At 41.1% G+C, this 25,596-nt stretch overlaps 1 protein-coding gene across 1 annotated transcript in view; it reads left to right on the top strand.

Moving 5' to 3' along the window:
* Positions 1 to 25,596, top strand: part of dock1 (dedicator of cytokinesis 1) — a 575,757-nt gene that overhangs the window by 332,259 nt on the left and 217,902 nt on the right. The window contains exon 31 of the mRNA XM_043713153.1: positions 18,990 to 19,091. Within this exon, the coding sequence (XP_043569088.1) occupies positions 18,990 to 19,091 (102 nt within the window). The remainder of the gene's footprint in view (positions 1 to 18,989; positions 19,092 to 25,596) is intronic.

Here is a 25,596-nt window from a genome sequence, read left to right as displayed (position 1 = left end):
CTGCTATCTAGTCATATACCTAGGTGTTCGTAATCGCTCAGAACAGCATTCAATGTCTCTTAAAAGTACATTACATGCCTTTAACTTCATAATAAAAGGAAGAGATATATCCCATGTCAGCACTTTTCAGGTTAGTGTCAAGAGTCAAGCATGTGGACCTGGCTGCAGTGACGCAAAAAGGTCTATTGACATTATGAGTGGTCAAAGTCAGTAAATGTAACTTCAAATGCCATATCCTACCAACTGCCCCAGGATTCCTCAGGCCACCACATACTTTTCACTTATAGCTGAACCATCTCTGGTATTGAGGACTTGGCTGATTTTCATGAGCTGTACTGTACCCTCAAAAACTTTGCACTCCTGCAAACCTCATATCCTGCACACTGTACCATGCTATACAGCCATGACGGTCACACCACCCAAATAGATTGCAGATATTGTCTGTTGCACCTGTCTTGCTCTATTGCAAAAAAAAGTGCCTGAAGTTATAAAGAACAGCTAGACAGGCTAGCACATTTTTCACTGGTGCGTAGGAGGTTGAGAGGTGATCCGATAGAAGTTTAGAAAATAATGAAAGGTATAAGTAGTGTTAATTGTATTGTCCTTTCCCTAAGATTGGGGATTTCAAGAGTAGAGGAGAAATTTTTAAGGTGAGAGGAAAAAGATTTGAAAAAGACTTGAGGCAATTTTTTTTATACAGAGGGTGGTGTGTGTGTGTGGAATGAACTTCCTGAGAAAGTGGTAGATGCATGTACAATGACAACATTTAAAAGGCATTTGGATAGATACATGAATTAGAAAGTTTTGGAGGGACATGGGCCAGGTGCAGGCAGGTGGGACTAGTTTAGTTTGGGATTATGTTCAGCATGGACTGGTTGGACCGAAGAGTCTGTTTCTGTGCTGTATCACTCTACGACTAGACACAGCAACGTAGTAACTGGAGTAGGCCAAATATTTTGCCATATTCAGACTCCATGGAGGAGTCCCATTATCAGAGTTACCATTACTGAGTCTATCATAATGGTGGAGCTGAAATTGCTAAAGATGCCAGTAATCTTCATACCTAATCCTCCTTCAGACCCTTATTCATCCTCATTCTGGAATCTCTTCTGATTTACCAGCATCAAATGGCTTAAGTACAAATCTCTTGCTTTCCTGTCCACCTCACAACCCAATTTTATACGTGCATCTTTCTCCTTTCAGACGAGAAAATGCTACCAGATCAGGCATGGAGGGACACCATCATTCTATTTGAAATTTGCAGTCACCAGCTCAAATCCTGATGCCAAGCAAAATTTAGAGGATAGAAAGAGGGCATGAATGGCCGAGAGGCACAGCAGATGAGAAGGATAATACAGGTTCCAACTCGCTAGAGGGTGGAATCTCACAAGTTCTTCCGCAGAAGACTTTCATGTCATAGCTTGGAGAAGATGACTAATGGATAAGCACAAATAACATTTCTGGAATTGTGGCAAGCCAGTTGGAAAATTTGCCTAAAAAGAAACAAGAGAGAATCCAACATCAACTTGTCATTATACTTTGCATAACTTGGAGCATATTGCTGCCACTACAGAAATGGAAACTGAGTGGATAAAAATATCATAAACCCAACTGTAAATCAGTATCTTTAATCAATTTCTCTGCTTAATTGAAACACAAACAGCTTCGACTAAGAGTCTGAGTACGACGGTCAAAAGTCAAACTTACGGTCAAAAGTCAATCATTATCATGGCATCATTGGTGTGCAAGAGGTTTTCAGGGTGTCATTACCAGTGCCTCTTTTCTCAACAGGTTACTGGATTTTGAAAGTGATACCCTGAAGGGAATGGCAGAGCCTCCATGTAGCACAACATGTTTTCCTCTGTTAAGTATGTAGCAACTTTCCTTTCCTTCCTTTCCAGTCCAGATTGCTGCCACCCATGGCAAAGCAATGCAGTGCACAGCTAGGTGTTTTGGATGCAAAGCTGCTGAAGATCTTTTTCCAAAGCCATCTGCAATATCCTTGAAAGCCAAGTGTTCCATGAACCACATGAGCTGTAACCACATTAGTAAAATTGTGTAAATGGAATGATTTCATTTATAAATTTGGTTTTAAATGTTTGTTTTTTGGTGGCTTTTTATTTGTATTATGACTATATCGTATGTTGCGATGGTCAGTGAGAGAAGAAGGATATGGTGTGGAACTTGTTGAGTGAGCAATTTGGGTTACCTTTACTGATCCACATGGACGAGTACTTCACTGACAATCCAGCAGAATGGTCTAGCTAAGTAACGCCCTCTGTTCTCCTCTTCCTATCCTAATCTTGCTGCTCTTCCTCTGCCTTACACTCTAATTTTAGACCTCTTCACCATATTGCTGTTGGCAAGGGAATTCCTTTCAAGATGGTCAGGGTGCAGACTGTAATACTTGCTTTGCTGAGTGCTGCAGTGGCTCAGACAGCAGAAGAGTTGCTTCAGCACAGCTATGATCTGCTCTATCTCTTATGTATCAGCATGGCATTTCATTGTACTTTTTTTAATATTCACTGATGGGACGTGGTTGGACCAGCATGTATTGCCACTGCTAGTTGCCTGTAAGAATGTAGTGGTGAGCTGCCTTTGTAAACTGCTGCAGTCCATGTCTTATAGGTAGACCTGCAATATTGTTGGGGAGTGAAGACCAGGATTTTATCCAGTAACAGTGAAGGAATGGCAATATGTCTCCAAACAGGGTGGGGAGTGGCTTTTTGTGGAGGGGGTTCCTTGCAGGTGGTGATGTTTTCATGTATTTGCTGTTCTTATACTTCCAGTTGGAAATAGTCCTAGTTTTGGAAGGTGCTGTCCAAAGGACCTTGGTAAATTTCTGCAGTGAATCCCATAGATGGTACACACTGCATCTACTGAGCGTCGGTGATGGAGGGCCTGGCCGTTTGTGGATATCGTACCAAACAAGTGGGCTGATTTGTTCTGATAGTGTCAAGTTTCTTGAGTGTTGTTGGAGCTGCACTCAGCTAGGCAAGTAGGGAATATTCCATCACATTCCTGACTTGTGCCTTGTAGATGGTAGCCAAGCTTTTGGGAGTCAGGAAGTGAGTTACTTATGACCTGCTCATGCAGCCACGCTATTTATGTGGCTAGTTCAGTTCAGTTTCTGGTCACTGGTAATCTTAGAATGTTGATTATAGGGGATTCGGTGATAACAATGCCATTGAGTGTAAAGGAGAGGTAATTAGATTGTCACTTATTGAAGATGGTCATGCCTTGACACTTGTGTTGCGTGAATGTTACTCACCACATTTCAGCCCAAGCCTGAATATTGTTGAGTTCATGCTGCATTTGGACATGGATTGCTTCACTATCTGAAGAATGGTAAGTTGTGCTGAACATTGTGCAAAATTACTGAGTAAATGTTGTTTGATAACTCAATTGATGGTACTTTTTATCATCTTATTATTGATCAAGAATAGACTGATAGGGTGGCATTTGACTGAATTAGATTTGTCCTGCTTTTTATTTATAGGACTCATCGAGACAATTTTCCATGTTGCCAGACAAGTGTTGTAGAGCTTGGCTAGGAGTGTGGCAAGTTCTGGAGCACAAGTCTTCTGTACCATTGCAGGATGTTGGTCAAGGCCCATAGCATTTGCAGTATCCAGTGCCTCCAGCCAACCATTTCTTTATATCATATGGAGTGAATAGCACTGGGTGCAGACCAGCACCTATGTTGCTGGGGACTTCTGGAAGAGGCCAAGATGAGTCATCCATTCGGCACTGCTGACTGAAGGTTGTTGCAAATACTTCAACTGTGCCTTTTGCATTGGTATGCTGCCTCCCCCATCTTTGAGGGTGGGGATGTTTGTTATACTTCCTCTTCCATTGAGGAATTTAGTGATCCAACAGTGTTCCTAGTTGGATGTGGCAGAACTGCAGAGCTTAGATTAGTTGTGCAATCACTTAGCTCTGTCTATCACTTGTTACTTATGCTATTTGGTATGCCAAGTAGTCCTTTGTTGTAGCTTCACCAGGTTGATGCCTTATTTTTTATAATGCCTGGTCCTGCATCTGGCATGCTGTCTTGCACTCCTCATTGAATCTTCCTGCACCTGAAGGAATGGGTTGTTGTTCAAAACAGTCAGCCATATGGTCAGCAGTCAGCTGTTGTTGCTTTATGGCACTACCTTTTATGGCAAAGTGGATTATCACAAACCGAAATGATCATCAGTGCTGTCAGGATGCAGAGCATTGACCTGTATGATGACTGTCTGAGGTCATATGTCAGCTGTATATTGAACCAGTTGAATATGTACAGTTCTAGCATTGTGCTTAGTTGATATGAGCTGCCTGCAAAGCAATGTGTGTGCAGTCAGTTGTATCCTGCACTATTGAAAGTGCAATGCTAATTAAACCACTTATTCCATTAACCTTCATTTTTCGAGCAAACTCAATTGATATATACTTAGTCTTCAATGAGTAGAGAGCATCTATGCCCTCTCCTATGTAACACTGGATAGCAAATTGAGATTTGTTCTGAAGGCAGCCAGATGGACTTTACTTCATTACCACAATCTCCTTGATAACTATTGACAATAAAATTATTGTTCTTCTCTGAAGTTGCAGTTACATATGCAGTGGATGTTACGTTTCAGTGATGATGCCCTTGCCGAACCATGAATGCCTGTCTTGCACACTATTCTTTAGTGTGTTTCAAATTAAAGAATTACTCCCTGATTATCCTGAGAGGGATGGTCACTTGGTGAAAGCCATCTTCCTTTCCTCTCACTTCCAGATGTTTATCCTGTTTTGTGTGTTCTCTTTGCTTATGTTACAAAATGTGTTGCATCTTCGAACTGAAAGCTTAGGACCAGAAAAATATCCCTCAGCACCTGCTATCTCCTTGTAGACAGGTGCAGCTTAAAATAACTACAGATACACAAAGTAATAAGCACTGTGAAAATGCTGAGAAAACAAATGAATTGGTAACTAATTTTTATGTAGGGAACATCTTCTTGAATAATGCGAATGTTGAGGTCTCCCTGCTGTTGAAAGGTGTTCAACTGTTCGAGATTAGGAGAGGGCATTAACTGGAGCATTGAGCTGTATAATTGCACGACTGGTGTCACATCAGTGTTGTACCCAATCAACAAGCAAATCCTAATTTTTATACCAGCTGTTGTGCATTGAAGTCTCTCATGTTATGCAGGAGATAGGAAGAAATCTCCTGTTGACCAATCCATTATCAATTCATCTTTAACATTTCTAAGTGTCTGCATTCTGCTAAGTTGTCATGAAATGTTTGAGCATCCTATTAAAAAGCATAGAATTTGCAAGAGGCAGTGTTGTATGCAGCTTTTATCAGCAGGCTAGTGAGCTATGAGCAAGAGCGAGCATTCAAACTGCCCATTGTGCACCTCCCCGCCTTAAATGGCAGTGCAATCCCATGGAAAGCTGATAGAATAAATCTTTCCTGCTGTGTTATAGAATCATCACTTTTTCCATATTTTCACACTCAAAATATGTAGAAAGTTATGCATGCCAAGCTTTAGCAAATTCCCTCCAAATTGTGTTTAGCCGCAGTGTCATCCACATTAAAGTGCGTCCTCTTGGCTACAGTCATCAACATAATTGGTCAAAGAGCCCTGACATATAAAGCTATCTACTGTCAAGGATTGGTATCTTAAGAGAGATGTGCAATTCTTGGACATTTTGACTTCTTTCATCCTTGGGATGTCTGAAGACACCGCTCATCACTTGCATGGATATGACTTAACTATGTGAAACAATGACAAAGCTCCTTTTAAGGCTGTCACTGAGGATATATTTAAAAATGTGCAAGGCTTTTAACAATTATGTAACATCCTGGGTGCCTTCAGAAGATTTTTTCTTCTCATCCTTCCCACTATATTTAAGAGCAGTCCTGACTTCTGTTGCCAGGGCGGAAGCAGTCGACTTTATACCTCATTGGCTGAGAAGACTTGGTTCTTCATCCCTAGGGGAATTTGTGGCCAGAGAGCCCAACCCTACAGCATCTTGTCCAGATTCATGCTTATGCATCTTAGCTGGAATTTCTTGGCATCATAGCAGGGGACAGAAGGAGGAGCCGCTGTGAGGAAACTTTTGGGAATCCTTTGCATGGGGTTTCTCCTCGATGTTGGTGGCTGCTGGCACCATCCTGTCTTTCTGAGAGGAATGAGCATGTGGCATAAGGTTAAGGTTTCTCTTAACACAGAGCATCAATGGTTACAGCGATGGAGTGTAATTCTGTGCACATATCCCACGGTGGGGGTGATGCCCTAGTGGTATTATTACTGTACTATTAATCCAGAGACCCAAGTTATATTCTGGGGACCCAGGTTCAAATCCTGCCATGGCAGATTGTGGAATTTCAATTCAATAAAAAAAACTGAAATAAAGAGTCTAATGATGACCACAAATTCATTGTTGATTGTTAGAAAAACCCATCTGGTTCACTAATGCCCTTCAGGGAAGGAAACTGACATCCTTACCTGGTCTGGACTACATGTGACTCCAGACCTATAGCAATGCGGTTGACTCTTAACTGCCCCCTGGGCAACTGGGAATTAGCAATAAATTCTAGCCTAGCCAACAACGCCATCATCCTATAAATGCATAACGAAGATATCCGGCAGGCGTCAAATGTGCTTGACTTGGCTATCCGATGGGTTCACCAACTGCTCTGTAAAGACAGCCAGACACATGTATGCTGAAGCCAGTCCAGGACTCATTGCATTTGTGGTATCCTCCATCCTTCCTTCCAGTTTACTAGCTGCAACTGCCTCTGACAAGTCTGTCTGTGTGCCTGAACCCCTCCACGCATTTTCATGAAATTCTTAATGGCTAAGATCCTGGGATTGTCTAATACATGAGGTTGAGCAGGTATCTAGTCTTTTTCAGTCCTCCAAGTGCCAGCAATCTGGGGCCTTCCTTCCTCTTCAGACATGTCCACAAGATTGTCTATAAGAACTGTAATCTAGACATGAAAGTCTCTGAACTGGTGGGCAGTACTGGTGAAAGCTGTGCCTGCACATCCTCTGAGGTGTCAGTGGCTTCCTTTTTAGACGTAGCGGGAGAACTGAAAGTCTCAGCACTTTCCTGTTTTTGGCCGAGTTTCAGTGGTTGTGGGGTGAATATCATATGGTAAGGATAGCACCTGAACTATAAATTTGAATTAATTAAATAAGTTGTTTTTTTTAAATAGTGTTCTTTGTTGTACTACTGTATTGGGTGCTGAATTTCACATTTTTACAATGTTTCGTTCATCCAGTTTTTTAATTGCCATGCTGTATATATGGAGGTACAGCATATAAGTGGAGAGTTAGAAAATGTTGGCAAAAAAGTAACAGGATGTTAAGTTGTTCAGGGAAGAAGTTCATACTGATTTTCAGTGTTCAATAAATCCTGTAGTGACTATTCAGATTGAGTGAATTCTGTCATTTCTTTTTGTTCCTCTTTTGCAAGTTGTAAGTGCTTGGGATTAGTAGGGTGAGGCAATCAGTGCCACTTTATAAAATGCTGTATTACAGCCATTATCCATACCTGGTTTATTTCCTGATGGAAGTATCAAATAATCACAGGCCATCTGCAGAGACAGACATGTGTATGCATTAATGATTTGTAAGTTCGTTGACGTCGTAACTTTCCTTTTGTCCTTTGCCGAAGCTGATAAGATTTTGTGACCCCTCAAGACAGATGATTTCATTGCCTCCCAGAGGTGGACATCAAGGACCATGATTAACTCTAAATACAATCTGACTTGCAAATTTCTTGAAGTTTATACCACAAAGCAAGGAATTGTTAGACTTTGGCTTTGTCTACATTATGAATATAATATCATATACAAGAATTGCATCTTATGCTGCATTTAGTCTCAAATTTAACTTTGAAATATATTTTCTGCAAAATGAATTAAACTCTTGAATGTTTCACGCAGTTACCATATACTGATAAATGTCTCTTATTTTGCAATTGAAAGTATCTACTGGCTATTATAAGTTTTATTTTATTATTGTTAGTACAGCTTTTGGTACTGTATCCTCAGCAAGAAAAATTATTGAGTTCACTTCCCTCAGGAATGCCCCCAATAAAACTTGAACCCAAGTCACTTCCTTATGCCTAATGGAACAAATGTGAATTGTATGGATGATGAATTTTGTGTTAATGTTATATGTATTGTCATTTTTGTTGCTTGCTGTCTTGCTGTGTGGAAAATTGATTTTGAAAATATAATGGTTAATCTAAAATCTTTTTTGAGCAATATAAGATCTTTATTTTGCATTAGAATATTGGCAACTATAATTTAGTGTTTTATTCAACTATTTTCCCAGGTATATCAACAAAAACTAGTAACTACTTTGATTTTCACCAGCAGAGCAAAAGCTCAATTACTAATTATAGTTGAGATAGTAAATTGTTTGTTCAACTTCGCAATGCAAATCAGATCCAAATCAAGTTGTTAAATCTAATTGCAGCTGGTAGTTTTTCATTTTTATGGGAAATTTATGCCAGTATGTAAGACAGCTGATGTAATTTTAAATACTTTTGCTGAACAAAAATTTTAGATTCATTTTAAAACCAAGGTCTTATGAGTGATGGGGAATATTTGAATACTTTATCCATTCTGAGACAGTGTGGTGAAAGGGTTAAAATTGTGTCCCAATACATGTGTGAATCTAACCGAAAATGGAAGGTGTCGCTTAGTCCCGTGTGAATCTTGTTATACACCTTCCCGTGTGAATCTTCTTATCTGTATGTAACCAGAATGGAATGTGTTTTTTAGCCTTGCTCTGCTGTTCACATGAATGTTTATATCTGGAAAAGGGTATATCAGCTGGAGAAGTCTCCAGTTCGGTGAGTCTGCTCCGGGGTTACGTTTAACCGCCGAGCGTGGGTTGTTGGCAACCGCTCTACAAGAACTGACGGCTCCCAGTTTTGGTAACACGTAGAGTGAGTATAAACCAGACCCGTTGTAAGTACGAGACTGGTTGTGGGGACACTGCGGGGAATAAAACTATATTCTAGCAGACTCGCCTCTTGGCTGTTTGTTCTGTGTCAGACTACTTTCCTGCGAGCCTGGTCCTTGACCTTGAGAATTTTTTTAAAACAGACAGTAAAAGTCCTGTTAGTAGAAAATGGGTTTTCATGCATCCAGGGAGTCAGCAATCCAAACTGCATGCATACAGAATGATTCTATGCTCCTTTCATACATATTTTTGTATGAATAGCTGCCTTCACAGCACAATTGATGGATGAGAGAGGCAATCAGACGTGACTGGAAATTCACATTAATGTATTTTCTTTGGAGTGGCAACATAATACAGTTAAACATATTTAACCTTACTGCAATAAGCCCTTGAACACATTAACATAAAATATATTGTATTTCTTAACGCATTTTTCTAGCAGTATCTGATCTTTAGATTGTCTCTGGTCTCATTCAATTGTGATATTAAGGTCATCTATTTAAGTGGTAGGTCTCCTTTATCGTCAGTGCTCTTTAGTAACTGATGAGACTAACTTTGTTGAATTGGTCATTGTGTTGTTGATTTTGCTATCTTTGTTTTATGAAATTATAGTGTATGTGCTATGGTGCCTTTCTTACATTTTTAAAACATGCTATATTGAGTTGGATATTAATGTGGAGACAAGCAAATTACTTTTCTCTGTCTCTAGCTTCCTGACCACAGTCATCCAGGGGCTGTCAGGGCTGGCCTTCAGCATACAGCTGTGGCAGGGGAGCTAAGAAGGATCGGAGAAGTGGGGAAAGACTGATATTTGGAACCAGGGTCAATTTTGGCAAAAAGCTGAAGGATGGGGATAATCAGAGTATGGAGCCAGGCAACATCAGGTGATTAAGAATGAGGAAGATCAGAACTGAAAGACAGATTGAGGAGAAGACTCTCAGTTTCACAGTGGAGCTTTGAAGGGTCATTGAGAGAGCCGAGATCTTGTGAAATAAATCTGAGGCATTGTGGAGGAGAGCAGAAGGAATGGGGAGGTGATTGGTGGCACTTGGTGGGGGTTAGTGAAGCACTTATTTTGGATGTAACATGCAAGTTTCAGCATTCTTTCCCTTTGTATAATTTTCTGTCGCCATTTAGAGACAGAACTGGTTCAAAGGTAGAAGACAGATGGTGGTGGTGGAGGGTTGTTTTTCAGACTGGAATCCTGTGACCAGTGGAGTGCCACAAGGATCGGTGCTGGGTCCACTACTTTTCATCATTTATATAAATGATTGGGATATGAGCATAAGAGGTACAGTTAGTAAGTTTGCAGATAACACCAAAATTGGAGGTGTAGTGGACAGTGAAGAGGGTTACCTCAGATTACAACAGGATCTGGACCAGATGGGCCAAGGCTGAGAAGTGGCAGATGGAGTTTAATTCAGATAAATGCGAGGTGCTGCATTTTGGGAATCAAATCTTAGCAGGACTTATACACTTAATGGTAAGGTCCTAGGGAGTGTTGTTGAGCAAAGAGACCTTAGAGTGCAGGTTCATAGCTCATTGAAAGTGGAGTCGCCAATAGATAGGATAGTGAAGAAGGCGTTTGGTATGCTTCCCTTTATTGGAGGCTCTGAGCTACAGGGAGAGGCTGAACAGGCTGGGGCTGTTTTCCCTGGAGCTTCGAAGGCTGAGGGGTGACCTTATAGAGGTTTACAAAATTATGAGGGGCATGGATAGGATAAATAGACAAAGTCTTTTCCCTGGGGTCGGGGAGTCCAGAACTAGAGGGCATAGTTTAGGGTGAGAGGGGAAAGATATAAAAGAGACCTAAGGGGCAACATTTTCACGCAGAGGGTGGTAGGTGTCTGGAATGAGCTGCCAGAGGATGTGGTGGAGGCTGGTACAATTGCAACATTTAAAAGGCATTTGGATGGGTATATGAATACGAAGTGTTGGAGGGATATGGGCCGGGTGCTGGCAGGTGGAACTAGATTGGGTTGGGATATCTGGTTGGTATGGACGATTTGGACCGAAGGGTCTGTTTCCGTGCTGTTCATCTCTATGACTCTAAATTCTTAAGATTCAGTCAGTTGGGGTTATATTTAAATGTGAGGCTCTAACTTCTTATAATATACAAATCCTCATCCTGCAAGCAGATTAGTTTCCCACATCTATTCCAATACTATTGCATCTAGAAGTTGGCAAGTTTGGAATTCAGATTTTAATATGCCACCCAATCAAACCGGCCTTTTCTCAGGTTAAAATTCTGTCCTTTTCTGAAATTTCTACAAAAATAGTTAAGTGTTGGATCCAGAAACTGACCATATGCAGAAAATAATAGTGTCAGCAACAGGGTTAATCATTTAATTTAAATTATTTCAACTAAAATATAAAAGGATGTTGGGATATTTTAAATAACTCTGAAGATTCCAGGAATTCCTGTGGGAATCCAGTGCTAATTTAGGAATTTAGAACAAGCTGCTACTTGGTTCTAATGTTTGGCTGTGTTTGTAAAAATGTATTTGGCTGATGTTTACCTCTTGTTTTAATTCCTCTTAACCTTGTTTGCCTTTTTGTCTTCAGATGTGTCTCTCCCACCCTGTCATTCTGTTCACTCATGTTTCTTTCCTCCCATTTGCTGCTTCTCATTTTTGCTTCACCTTTATCTCCTTTTGTTATTTTTGTCTTCCATTTATGTTTGTCCAAAATTTCTATTGTCTATTATTACATATAACATTAATAATGCTAAATGGACAAATTGAAGATTTGAAAATCAGGTCCAGTAGCTGAAGCTATGGTGCTAGAACATACAATAGTACTGCACTTGAACAGGCCCCTTGACGCATCATGTCTGTGCTAATCATGATAGAATTAATTTAGAATACTATCTTCCTACACATGGTCAATATCTCTCTCTTCCCTGCCTATTCATGTGTCTATGTAAGTGCTTCTTAAATGTAACTAATTTTTCTACTTCTACCACTCCCCAAGTGGCACATTCCAGGCACCTACCACGCTGTGTTTAAAACAAAATGCTTTCCTTGCACATTTCACTTAAACTTATTGCCTCTAACTTTAAATCTATGCCTTTAGTATTTGATATTTCTACCCTGGGAAAAATACCTCAACTATCCACCCTATCCAGCCCCCTCATAATTTTAAATGTTGCGGCTTTACAGGACATTGGTTAGGCCACGTTTTGGAATATTGTGTGCAATTCTGGTCTCCTTCCTATCAGAAGGATATTGTGAAACTTGAAAGGGTTCAGAAAAGATGAACAAGGATGTCGCCAGGGTTGGAGCATTTGAGCTATCGGGAGAGGCTGATTACGTGGGACTGTTTTCCTTGGAGCGTCGGAGGCTGAGGGTTGACCTTGTAGAGGTTTATAAAATCACGAGGGACATGGATAGCATAAACAGATAAGGTATTTTCCCTGGGGTGGGGGAGTCCAGAACTAGAGGGCATAGGTCTAAGATGAGAGGGACAACTTCTTCACGCAGAGGGTGGTGCATGTATGGAATGAGCTGCCAGAGGAAGTAGTGGAGGCTGGTACAATTACAGCATTTAAAAGGCATGTGGATGGTTATATGAATAGGAAGGGTGAAGAGAGGTATAGGCTACATGCTGGCAAATGGGACTAGATTAGGTTAAGATATCTGGTCGGCATGGACGAGTTGGACTGAAGGGTCTGTTTCCATGCTGTACATTTCTATCACTCCATGACTCTATAAATGCCCCTATCAGGTTGTTCTTCAGCGTCTGATATTCTAGCAAGAACAATTCAGGTTTGTCCAACCTCTCATTATAGCTAGTGCACTCCAATCCGTGAGACATCCTGGTAAACCTCTTTTGCACTCTCTCCAGAGCCTTTGTATCTTTCCTATAGTGTTGGGACGGGAACTGCAAACAATACGCCAAATGTGGTCTAACTAAAGTCTTATATAGCTGCTACATTACTTGCCAATTTCTATAGTCTATGCCTGACTGATAAAGGCAAACATGTTGTATGCCTTCTTTAATACCTTATTTATTTGGTGTGCATTCATGGAATATGGATGTTCCTGACTATGCTAGCATTTATTGCCCATCCATAACTGTCTTCAGAAGGTGATAATGAGCTGCTTTGTTCAACTGCTGCAGTTCATTTGGAGTAGGCAGACCCACAATGCTGTTAGGGAGTTCCAGGACTTTGACCAAGCAATTATGATGGAATGGTCAAATATTTTCAAATCATGATGGCAATTGGCTCGGAGAGGAACTTACAGGTGATGTTCCCTCATAGCAGCTGCCTTTGTACTTCTAAATGGTAATGGTCATTGGTTTGGAAGGTGCTGTCTAAGAAGCCTTGGTGAATTTCTGCAGTGCATCAAATAGTTGGTACAGACTGATAGCACTCTGTGACAATGGTGGAGGATGTGAATAATTGTGGATGTGGCATGGTCTGGGTGAGGTACATTTGAATGTAATTGGAACTGCACTCATCCAAGCGAAGAGGCATTCTATCAAACTCCAAATTAGTGCCATGTAGAGCTGTGTTATTTGCAGCAAAATTCCTAACCTTTGATCTACTGATGAAGCCACAATAGATTAGACTAATTCAGTTTCTGCTCAATGGCAACTCCCTGGATGTTGATATTGGGGGATTCAGTGATGGTAATGCTATTGAATGTCAAGTGGCAGTGGTTAGATTTTCTCTTGTTAGAAATGGTCATTGACTGGCTTTGTGTGACATGGATGTCAGTCCAAGCTTAGATATACCCAATACCCTGACCAATGAAGACAAACATACCATTTGCCTTCTTCACACCTTATTCACTTGTGTTATCACTTTCAAGCAGGTATAGACTCTGACCCCAAGATCTCTCTGTAGATCAATGTTCCTAAGGGACCTGTCATTTATTGTGTACATTTCCTCTTATATTTAAACTCCCAAAATGCATCACCTTACATTTGTCTGGATTAAGTTCCATCTACAGTTTCTCTGCCCAACTTTTTAACTGATCTATACTCTGCTATATCTTTTGATAACTTTCCTCACTATCCACAACTCTACCAGTTTTTGTGTCTTCTTCAAACTTACTAATTTTGACTGCTTACATTTTCACCTAAGTCATTTATATGTATTATAAACAACAGAGATTCTAGCACTGATCTTTGTAGAATACCTCTCGTCATAGACCTCCAATTAGAACAACACCCTTTCACAACCAACCTTTGTCTTCTATGACCAAGCCAATTTTATATCCAATTTGGCAGGGATCTCATCTGACTTAATCTTCTGGACCAGCCTACAGTGAGGGATCTTGTCAAATCCTTTAGTAAAGTCCATGTAGACAAAATCCACTGCCCTATCCTCTCTTCCAGCATTCGGGGTCCTTGCCTGTGGCTAAAGAGGATATAAAGATCTCTGTCAAGGCCTCAGCAATCTCCTTCTCACCTTCTTCATCCTAGCATTGATCGCATCAGGCTCTAAGGATTTACTTGCCTTAATACTTTTCATGGCAGAAAATGTGTTGCTGGAAAAGCGCAGCAGGTCAGGCAGCATCCAAGGAGCAGGAGAATCGACGTTTCGGGCATGAGCCCTTCTTCAGGAATCAATTTTTCATGGCACCCAAGACCACCACCTACCTTAATATCAACGTGTCCCAGACAATCAACAAGCAAGTCCCTAACGTTACCATCATCTGTGTCCTTTTTAGTGAATACGGATGCAAAAATACTGATTAAATACATCACCCACTTCCACTGGCACACAACTTAACTCCTTTGTTCTTTCCCTGGTTACCCTCTTACTCCTAGTATAGGTATAAAATGTCATGGAATTCTTCTTACTCCTGCCTACCTAGGACATTTTGTGGCCCTTTCCAGGCCTTCTGATTTTTCGTTTGAGTTCATTTTTGCTTACTTTGTATGCCTCAATGGCCTTGTTTCCTGAATCTCTCATATGTTCCCTTTTCTTTTTAACTGGACTTCCAATATCTCTTGTCATCCAAGGTTCCCAAATCCTGTCTTCCTCACAAAGTCATGGTGGTCCTGAACTCTGATCAATTGGCCTTTAAAAGATTCTCACATGATAGATGTAGATTTATCCCTCAAACAGCCACTGACAATCTAATTTCTCTAATTCCTTTCTGATACTGTTGTAATTAGCCTCCCTCAATTTAGTACATGCACCTGAGGACCAATCTTATCCTTATCCATATCTATCCTATAATTTATGGAATTATGATCACTATTCCTAAAATGCTCACCCACTGAAACATTGATTGCCTGGCCAGGCTTATTAGGAGAAAGTGAGGCCAGGCTCATTCCCCAATATAAAGGTTTACAATGGCCTCTTCCTTACTTGGTTTTTCTACATTATTGTTTCAAGAAACCCTCTTGTATTCACCAAACAAATTCTGTCTGTCTAAACCCCTGACACTAAGCGGGTCCCAGTCAATGTTGGGAAAATTGACATCACCCACTACAGCAGTCCAGTTACTTTTACATTTTTCTCTGATCTGCTTACATATCTGTTCCTCTATTTCCTGCTGGCTGTTGGGAGACCGATGGTACAACACCATCACCGTGATTGCACCTTTCCATACTTAAGTTCTCCCCGTATGGCCTTGCTAGCTGAATTTTCCAAGATGTCCTCTCTTAGTACAACTATGACATTCTCCTTTAATCAACTCCCGCACACTTTTTACATCCCTGTTTATCATGCCTGAAACATCGAAACCCTGGCATCTTGAGTTGCCAATCGTGACCTCTCAACTGACTTTCTGTAAGGGCTACTACATCATAGTCCCATGTACTAATCCAGGCTATAAACTCATCTGCTTTACCTGTTATATGTCTTGTATTAAAGTAAATACACTTCAGGCCTCCAGTCCTGCAGTGTTCATTATCCAGGCCCTGCCTGATCTTCCTATTAGATTGACTTGACTTTATATCCACCCTTTCAATCACTTCACATGCTGACTTTTGCTCTATTACTCACACACCATGTCACTTATTTAAACCCTTCTAAATGGCACAAGCAAATCTTCCTGCACAAATATTATCCAGTTTAGATGCAACCCCTCTTTCTTGTACAGGTCTTACCTGCCCTGGAAGAGATTCCTTTGATCCAGATATTGGAAGCACTCCCTCCTGTACAAGCTCTTTAGCCATGCATTCATCTGTATTATCTTTATTTCTCTGACCTCTCTAGTACATGGCCCAGGGAATAATGGTGAGATTACAAACCTCGAAGACTTTTCAACTTCCTACCTAACTCTCTAAATTCCCTTTACAGAACCTTTTCTCTCATTCTGCCTATATTGTTAATACCAATATGGACCACAAACACTGGCTGCTCACCCTCCCCTTTCAGTATATCCTGTGCTACTCAGGGACATCCTTTATCTTGGCACTAGGGAGGCAACACACCATCATGGGCTCTTGCTTGCGGCAACAGAAACGCCTATCTGCTCTTATCTGTCATATCCCCATCACTACTACTTGCCTACACTTTGACCGTCCCTACTGTACAACAGTGCCAGTCATGGTCCCACTGCTACTGCTGCTGCTTTCCCCTGAGAGGCCATACCCTGAACAGTATCCATAACAGTATACTTGATTGAGAAGGAAATGGTGACAGAGGACTCCTGCACTGCCTGCCCATGCTAACTAGTCTTGTTGGTCGTCACCCAACGCTTTTCTGTTTGTGTAGCCCTTACTTGTGGTGTGACCAGCTCGTTAGCCATGCTATCCATGACGTTCCCAGCCTCATTGATGCTCCATAGTGAGGTCATCCATGTCTCCAGCTGCTTCCTGAGGCAAATAGGAACTGCAGCTGAACACACTTCCTACATGTATACTTATCATGGACACTGGAAGTGTCTGAAGGGGCCAAGTACTCCTGCCTTTGTGTTCCTTACCAACTGCAAGCAATAAACTAGGAATCAGTTGTACAATCTACTATTCACCAAAATCAATTTCTCACTCTCACTCTCTATTCCTAACAAACTGCAAACCACAAGCCTAAATACTTAACATTCTTAACACTCTAAACACTCTATCTCCCTCCAGACGCTACTCACCCAGACCTTAGGCCTGAGTTGTGACGTCACCTCCAGAGCTCCACCTCTGGATTCAGCAAAGCTGTAGTCCTGCTGCTCCAACTTAGCTCGATCCAGGTCCACTCCTAAGGTTTTATCAAGTTTAATCCCTCTTCTGCAGTTTACCCACCGGTTCACACCGGTCCTCTCCTGCTGTGACTGCTGTTCCAATTGCAATGAGAGAGGATGCTATCAAATTTTAAAAAAAGAGTGCAGGAGTTTAAACTAGAATCTCTGATGTAGTTCAGGATGAGTGTGAGTGAAGCTTGCCTCATAGAAATTAGGCACAGTTATTCTGGAGGAGTCAAAACTATGCTGCATTTGTAGTTAGGACTTGCAATTATTTCAGATTTAAAAGATTAGATATTCCTAACTGAGTTCTGATTGCCTGAGCCAGCAACTTCAGATAAAGGTGACTTGTGAATTGATGAATGCTGATTTTGGTCAGCAAGTTCAGAACACTGATGCACAAAGTACATATGGTTGGAATGTGTACATTGTCTTTTTTTTGTACTTGTTACCTTAAAAGATGGCTTGCTTTGTGTTATGGTAATTAGATTAGACAAGAACATATGGTCTATAATTGACAATGATTGTTAAATGGAATGTGCAAATTTACAAATTTATTCTGGTGCAATTCTAAACTTAGACTATGCAAAGTGGAAAAGCTTCCCATTAATGCCATTTATATTTTACATGCATTGTGCAAACATTAGAAAATGGCATGTTTCTGCATAAGCTGTACTTTGTTACTATATTCTTAATTTGTTAAAAATTGCTTTTCAAAATGTCTGACTTTTTTTTCCCTCACCCTGAAAAGATCCTTTTCTAACAGATGTTTTTTAACATATCATAGCACTTGGTAAAATACCAAAAATACTTCAAAAATAACCATGTTGGGAGTTTCCTCTTCCGAACTGCTACTGTAGAAGCAGGGGAACCCTAACTCTGTGCTCCAGTAAGATTTCTGCTGATTCTCCTTTGGATATTTATGAAACAAACAAGAAAGTTTCCACTGTGGATAAGCCTCGAGCCATCGAGTGTCAAAAGTACATTTCCCATGCTATGCTTCTTAGATTAAAAAGTAAACAATCCGAGGAATGGATGGTGTGAAAATTGAGAGTTTTTTAAATTGAAAGTAAAATGGGAAATTGAGTAAATTCTAACAAATGTTCAAATCTAGTGAATGTAGCTTTATTGACTGTTGTTTAAGCTGCTGATTGGTTGTGGTATAAGGTAAATTATGTGATTTAGAAGTTGGGACATTGAGAGCTTCCTTAATAAGTGTTTCATTTCTCAAAGTTCACGGAAGTACTAAAGCCTCCCTGTCTGCTCTGACTGGGCCTGTTCAGCCCTACTCTGGCTTTTCTCCCCGCAGTCAGTGATCATGCTGATGACTGAGACACACCAAATCAATTCAATAATGCAGCTTTCACACACTTCAGAAGTTTGAAATGGAGTCGGCATTGAAAGCTATAGTAACAACTCAGTATCTGGAAGATTTCTTCATCAAGAAGTACTATATGAGAATCAGTTTCTAAACCTATACCCAAACCACAATGCTTGCTAATACTATAGCAGTAAATTGAAAATTATCCTGAAGTTTTGAGACGATCCAATATACCTCATCAACATTTGATAACAAACTATGACATCACCATTTGACACCAAATCAAAGCAATTTGAAACTACCAATGGTTGGAATTTTGACTACTTTCCTGAGGATACAGATTGGACACTTTTTTGGAGTTGCACTCTAAATTTAGCAACTGTAAAACTAAAATCCTTTTCTTTTAATCCAGATCTTGCCTTATAAGTTGACCCAGAGTTTCATTTTAAAACATTTTAAGAGCAGATTGAAAGAGGTACTTCCAGAGGAAAATATCATCAATGATATTGTAAGATGCATGCATGTAAACATTAGTGATCCATAAGGATTAACAATAACTATTTTGCACTTCAGGGTAACTTTGTTGCTTGCATGACAGCCATTCTGAGGCAGATGGAAGATTATCATTACGCCCATTTAATCAAGGTCTTTGGGAAAATGAGATCAGATGTTGTGGTAAGTGGAACAACTAATTTTGCACAATTTTATGGAGTTTTCAGAACTGAGTTGTATGAACTATTGAACAGATGCACAATAGCACTTGAAGCATGTGCAAGTAATAGGTTTTGAATTGTAAATATTCTTCATTCTGACAATGAACTTCAAATGTATTTCAAAAATTGCTTCCAGTCATTTTAGTAAAACTTTCTGAAGTATCCTTTGGATGCTGGTCGAGAATGTGTTGCTGGAAAAGCATGACAGATTAGGCAACATCTGAGGAGCAGGACAGTCGAAATTTCGGGCATAATCCCTTCATAAATTAGGCTTGTGGGCCGGGAGGCTGAGAGATAAATGGGAAGGGGGTGTGGGGCAGGGGGAAGGTAGCTGAGAATGCAATAGGTAGATGAAGGTGGGGGATAGGGTGATAGGTTGGAGAAGAGGGTGGAGTAGATAGCTGGGAAAGACGATTGACAGGTCAAGAGGGTGGTGCTGAGTTGGAGGTTTGCGACTGTGATTAGGTGGGGAGAGGGAAATGAGGAAACTGGTGAAATCCACATTAATCCCGTGTGGTTGCAGGGTCCAAAGGCAAAAGATGAGATGTTCTTCCTCCAGGCATTGGATGGGTTAGGGTTTGGCGATGGGGGAGGCCCAGGACCTGCATGTCCTTGGTGGAGTGGGAGGGGGAATTGAAATGATCAGCCACAGGGCAGTAGGGTTGGTTGGTGTCGGTGTCCCAGAAATGATCCTCAAGTTGGCGTCCTGTTTACCTGGTGTAGAGGAGACAACATCGGGTGCAACGGATACGATAGATGACATTTGTGGAGGTACAGGTAAATTTCAGTTGGATGTGGAGGGATCCTTTGGGGTCTTGGAGGTAGATGAGATGAGAGGGGAGGCGTGGGCGCCGGGTTTGCACTTCTTGGAGTGGTAGGGGAAGGTGCTGGGAGTGGGGTGAGGGCTGGTGGGGGGCATGGGTCTGACAAGGGAATTGCGGAGGGAATGGTCTCTCCAAGACGCTGATAGCGATGAGGAGAGAATTCTATCCCAGTGGTGGGATTTATAATTCAGTGGTGGAAGTGAAGGATGATGCAATGTATACAGAGGTCGGTGGGGTAGAAAGTGAGGACTAGGGATTGGGGGTGGGGGGGGGGGGAGATGAGGTGAGGTGGTTCTGTCCTTGTTGTGTTAGGCGGGGTGGGGTTCAAGGGCAAAGCTGTGGGAAGTGGATGAGGTGCACTGGAGGGCATCATTGACCACATAAGAGAGGAAATTGTGGTCTTTGAATGTGGGATAGAATTGGTAGGGGAGAAAGTGAGGTCTGCAGATGCTGGAGATCAGAGCTGAAAATGTGTTGCTGGAACAGCACAGCAGGTCAGGTAGCATCCAGGGAACTGGATGCTGCCTGACCTGCTGCGCTGTTCCAGGATGGAATTGGTAATCCTGGGAACAGATGCGGTGGAGGCAGAGGAATTGGGAATTTGGGATGGCGTTTTTACAGAAGGCAGGGCGAGAGGAGATGCAGTCCAGGTAGCTGTGGGAGTTGGTGTGTTTATAGGAGATGTCCGTGGTTAGTTGATCACTGGAGATGGAGATGAAGAGGACCAGGAAAGTGTGGGAGGTGTCCAAGAGGGTCCAGGTGAATTTGAGGTCAGGGCAAAAGGTGTTAGTGAATTTCATGAACTGTTCAACTTCCTTGTGGGAGATGAACTGTTCATCTGTTCATGAACTGTTCACCCCACTCCTCTCAATGCAACAAGAACAGAATCCCCCTGGTCGTCACCTTCTACCCCATCAGCTTCCATATATATCACATCATCCTCTGCCACTTCCACCACCTACAAACAGATCCCACGACTAGGGATATACTTCCAACTCCCAGACCTCCAACTTGTATCCACTTCACCCTCCTCTCTAACCTATCACTTTCTCCCCCACCTACATCTACCTATTGCATTCTCAGCTACCTTCTCCCTGCATGGGATTTTGTATACTACATTGGTTTTGCTCATGTTGGGTATCGGGTCCTTCGTTCTGGTGAGTTGTTGTCGGAGAGTGGCTGTTGGTTTGTGTGCTGTTATGAGTCCTAGTGGTCGCAGTAGTCTGGCTGTCAGTTCGGAAATGCTCCTGATGTATGGTAGTATGGCTAGTCCTTTGAGTTGCGGCATGACAGCACACAAACCAACAGCCACTCTCAGACAACAACACACCAGAACGAAGGACCCGATACCCAACATGAGCAAAACCAATGTAGTGTACAAAATCCCATGCAAGGACTGCACAAAACACTACATAGGACAAACAGGAAGACGGCTAACGATCCGTATCCATGAACACCAACTAGCCACGAAACGACACGACCAGCTATCCTTAGTAGACACACACGCAAATGACAAGCAACATGAATTCGACTGGGGCAACACTACCATTATAGGGCAAGCCAAACAGAAAACAGCCAGGAATTCCTAGAGGCATGGCACTCATCCACAAACTCCATCAACAAACACATCGACCTGGACCCAATATACTGGCCACTACAGCGGACAGCTGGAACTGACAACCGGAAGCGGCAGAGACAGGCCACTATGAATGCTGGAGGAAACATCACAGAAGCGCTTCACAGGAGGCTCCCAAGCACTGAGGATGTCACCTCGACAGGGGACAAAACGTTTGCAAGACAAATTCCCAGCTCAGCGAACAGAACCACAAGAACGAGCACCCGAGCTACAAATCTTCTCCCAAACTTTGAGCTCTATTATTAAATTATTATATTATTATTAAATCTTATAAGTTCGCAGTTCACTACGATCTTTGCATTTTATTATTGTCACTCATGCTTCTCTACCCAATTTGCTTTCTCTTGATCTTTCTGCTCTTTGTTACCTTTCCTATCATTATCCTTAATCCTATCACTATACTTTGAACTACTCATGCAAACTCGCACCTTCTGTGCTTATTTGCTCTGCTGTTACTCACCTCATTGGGTGTCAGCAGTGGCAAAGCAGTGATTGCAGTGATGGCAGTGCTGTGGTATTGGTGGATCCAGCGCAGGTGGCATTGGCAAGCTTGATTCAAGACTCATGGCAGCGGTGAGGGTGATCTGGACATTTTCTTTTCCTTTTGTTTCTGTTTATTTAATTTTAGCACTTTTTAATTCTAACGATTGTATTCTAAGATGGTGCCGAATAGTGGCCACTCTGTACATTTTTCACTGCATTCCAGTACTCTTGTACTTATGACAATAAAATCTCACCGAACCTCAACTCTCGTCTAATTCTTCATCCAATGTTTCATATTGTTTGCTCCAGCTAAAGTTTAATGATGACAAATTAAAAGATCCTATGCAAAAATAATATTTCTTTTCACCCTTCTTTCTTTTTCTATCTTTCTGCAATCTATTTCATAGAACAGAGCATTGTCAACACAAACTATATCATCAGAAGGTTTCTTTTGTTCATTTATACATCTATATGCATTTTCCTTAATAATGAGTGTGAAGTTTATCTTTTTCAAAATTATTTGAAAGAAATCTGCTGGACAGAAAGTACTAAGTTTTAAACACAAATATTCCCATGAATAGAGTTGACTGAACAGTGTTGGTGCAGCTTGAGAGATTAGACCGCACAATTGGCAACTTCAGCTAACAGTCACAATTCTGGTCATATGTGAAATCCAAGCTCTGGCCTTTTAAAATAAAAACTTTAATTATAGCATAAAATAAGTTTTATTCATTCATTAAAAATTTTCTGGTGAGAAATGAAAAATTACCTTCAAATCCTTAGGTATTGGAAAAGACATTGAGCAAAAAAAATTGTTCAAAACATTTTTAGAAAAGTGAAGTGGTAAAATTTTGCAATCATAAGGAACTATTGTATTACAACAACCCTTTTAATGTTAAAATATTTTTGCTATACTACAAGAGTGCTAAATGAATACTTATCAGTATTCACATTCGAAAAAGACAGTGTGGTCGAGGAGAATACTGAGAGACAGGCTATTAGACTAGGTGGAATTGAGGTGCATAAGAAGGAGGTGCAAGCAATTCTGGAAAGCGTAAAGATAGACAAGTGCCCTGGGTCACATGGGATTTATCCTAGGATTCTCTGGGAAGCCAGGGAGGAGATTGCTAATCCTTTGGCTTTGATCTTTATGTCATCAGTGTCTACAGGAATAGTGCCAGAAGATAGAAGATAGCAAATATTGTTCCCTTGTTCAAGAAGAGGAGTAGTGACAATCTGGAAATTATAGACCAGTGAGCCTTACCTAGGTTATCAGTAAAGTGTTGGAAAGAGATAGGATTTATAGGTTATAAGAGATAGGATTTATGATCATCTAGAGAGGAATAAATTGATTAGGGATAGTCAACACGGTTTTGTGAAGGATAGGTCATGCCTCACAAATCTTATTGAGTTCTTTGAGAAGGTGACCAAACAGGTGGATGAGGGTAAAGCGGTTGATGTGATGTATATGGATTTCAGTAAGGCATTCGATAAGGTTTCCCACGGTAGGCTACTGCACAAAATATGGAGGCATGGAATTGAGGGTGATTTAGCCGTTTGGATCAGAGATTAGCTAGCTGAAAGAAGACAATGTGGTGGTTTATGGGAAATATTCATCCTGGAGTTCATTTACAAGTGGAGTACTGCAAGGATCTGTTTTGGATCTACTGTTGTTTGTTATCTTTATAAATGACCTGGATAAGGGCATAGAAGGATGGGTTAGTAAATTTGTGGATGACACGAAGGTGGATAGTGCCAAATGATGATGTAGGTTACAGAGAGACATAGACAAGCTGCAGAGCTGGGCTGAGAGGTAGCAAATGGAGTTTATTGCAGAAAAGTGTGAGATGATTCACTTTGGAAAGAGTAATAGGAATGCAGAGCACTGGCCTGATAGTAAGATTCTTGGTAGTGTACATGAACAGAGAGATCTCAGTGTCCAGGTACATAGATCCTTGAAAGTTGCCACCCAAGTTGATAGGGTTGTTAAGAAGGCATATGTGCATTAGCTTTTATTCGGATGGGATTGAGTTTCAGAACCATGAGATCATGCTGCAGCTGTACAAAACACTGGTCTGGACACAGTTGGAGTATTGTGTATAGTTCTGGTCACTGCATTGTAGAAAGGATGTGTAAGCTCTAGAAAGAGTTCAGAGGAGATTTACTAGTTGCCTGGTATGGAGGGAAGGTCTTATGAGGAAAGCTGAGGGACTTGAGGCTGTTTTGTTAGAGAGAAGGTTGAGAGGCGACTTAATTGAGACAGGCAAGATTATCAGGGGAATAGATAGGGTGGATAGTGAGAGCCTTTTTCCTCAGATGGTGATAGCTAGCACGAGGGGCATAGCTTTAAATTGAGGGGTGACGGATATAGGACAGATGTCAGAGGTAGTTTCTTTATTCAGAGAGTGGTAGGGGTGTGGACTGCACTGCCTGCAACAGTAGTAGACTCGCCAACCTTAAGGGCATTTAAATGGTAATTGGATAGGTATATGGACAAGAATGGAATAGTGTAGGTTAGGTGAGCTTCAGATTGGTTCCACAGGTCGCTGCAACATTGAGGTCCGAAGGGCCTGTACTGCTCTGTAATGTTCTATGTTCTGCTGTAGCAGAGTTTTCGATGCTCCACACAATAGTTGAATGTATATTATATTTTCTCAATTCCTATTTTACTTTCTCTTCTCAAGATAGTGATTTGTAACCTGAAATTGAACCAGGTAAATTGCTTGTTTATATTGGCCAATTCCCACTGGTACATGCTAGGAATTTGAAGCAATGTGCAAAATTAGTCTTCTCTTTTGAGGTGGAATATCTATGATTGCCTCAGGAATTGTGGTGATTAAATGTTATGGAATGAGGTACAGGACAAAAGATGTATTCAAAACTTATTGCTGGATAACTTGAACTTCAGGTGCAAAGAGCTAAAGAGAAAACAAAGATTTTTTCTCTTTATAGAGTGCTGTCATTTATATAAACATATAAATAGAATGACTGAAAAATGTCCGGAGAGCATTTCAGCCAAGATGAGCAGCTACTATTACAATAGTAGGAAAAGGAGCATTTTTTTTATATAGTGTCCACAAACCACAATGTAATAATAAATCTATGACTTATCTTAGGGATATTATTTGAGAGATTACTATTGGTCATGTACATCTAAGAGGGCAGGCAAGGTCTTGAATTAATGTCTCATCTGAAAAATGTTGCCTCATTTGGTGTACCAATCTCTCAGTACTACATAAAATATGTCAACCTAGCAAGGTTTGTGAAGGTTTGTAGCTCAGGTTGAGGTTTAGGGTGTAGGTGTCGAAAAACATTTCGACTGGGACAACACATCTATCCTAGGACAGGCTAAGCAAAGACATGCCAGAGAATTCCTAGAGGCCTGACACACCAACCACAATGCCATAAACAAACACATAGATCTAGATACCATCTATCAACCCCTCAGAAAACGAACAGGAAATGACATCATCACAAACCCCAGGAACCCCATCCAGGACAAACATATAAATAGAAAGCAGGAG

This window comes from Chiloscyllium plagiosum, chromosome 22 (assembly GCF_004010195.1).
Source record: "Chiloscyllium plagiosum isolate BGI_BamShark_2017 chromosome 22, ASM401019v2, whole genome shotgun sequence".
NCBI lineage: Eukaryota > Metazoa > Chordata > Chondrichthyes > Orectolobiformes > Hemiscylliidae > Chiloscyllium > Chiloscyllium plagiosum.
Note: the sequence above shows the minus strand (reverse complement) of the source record. Positions and strands in the feature narration are given on the sequence as shown.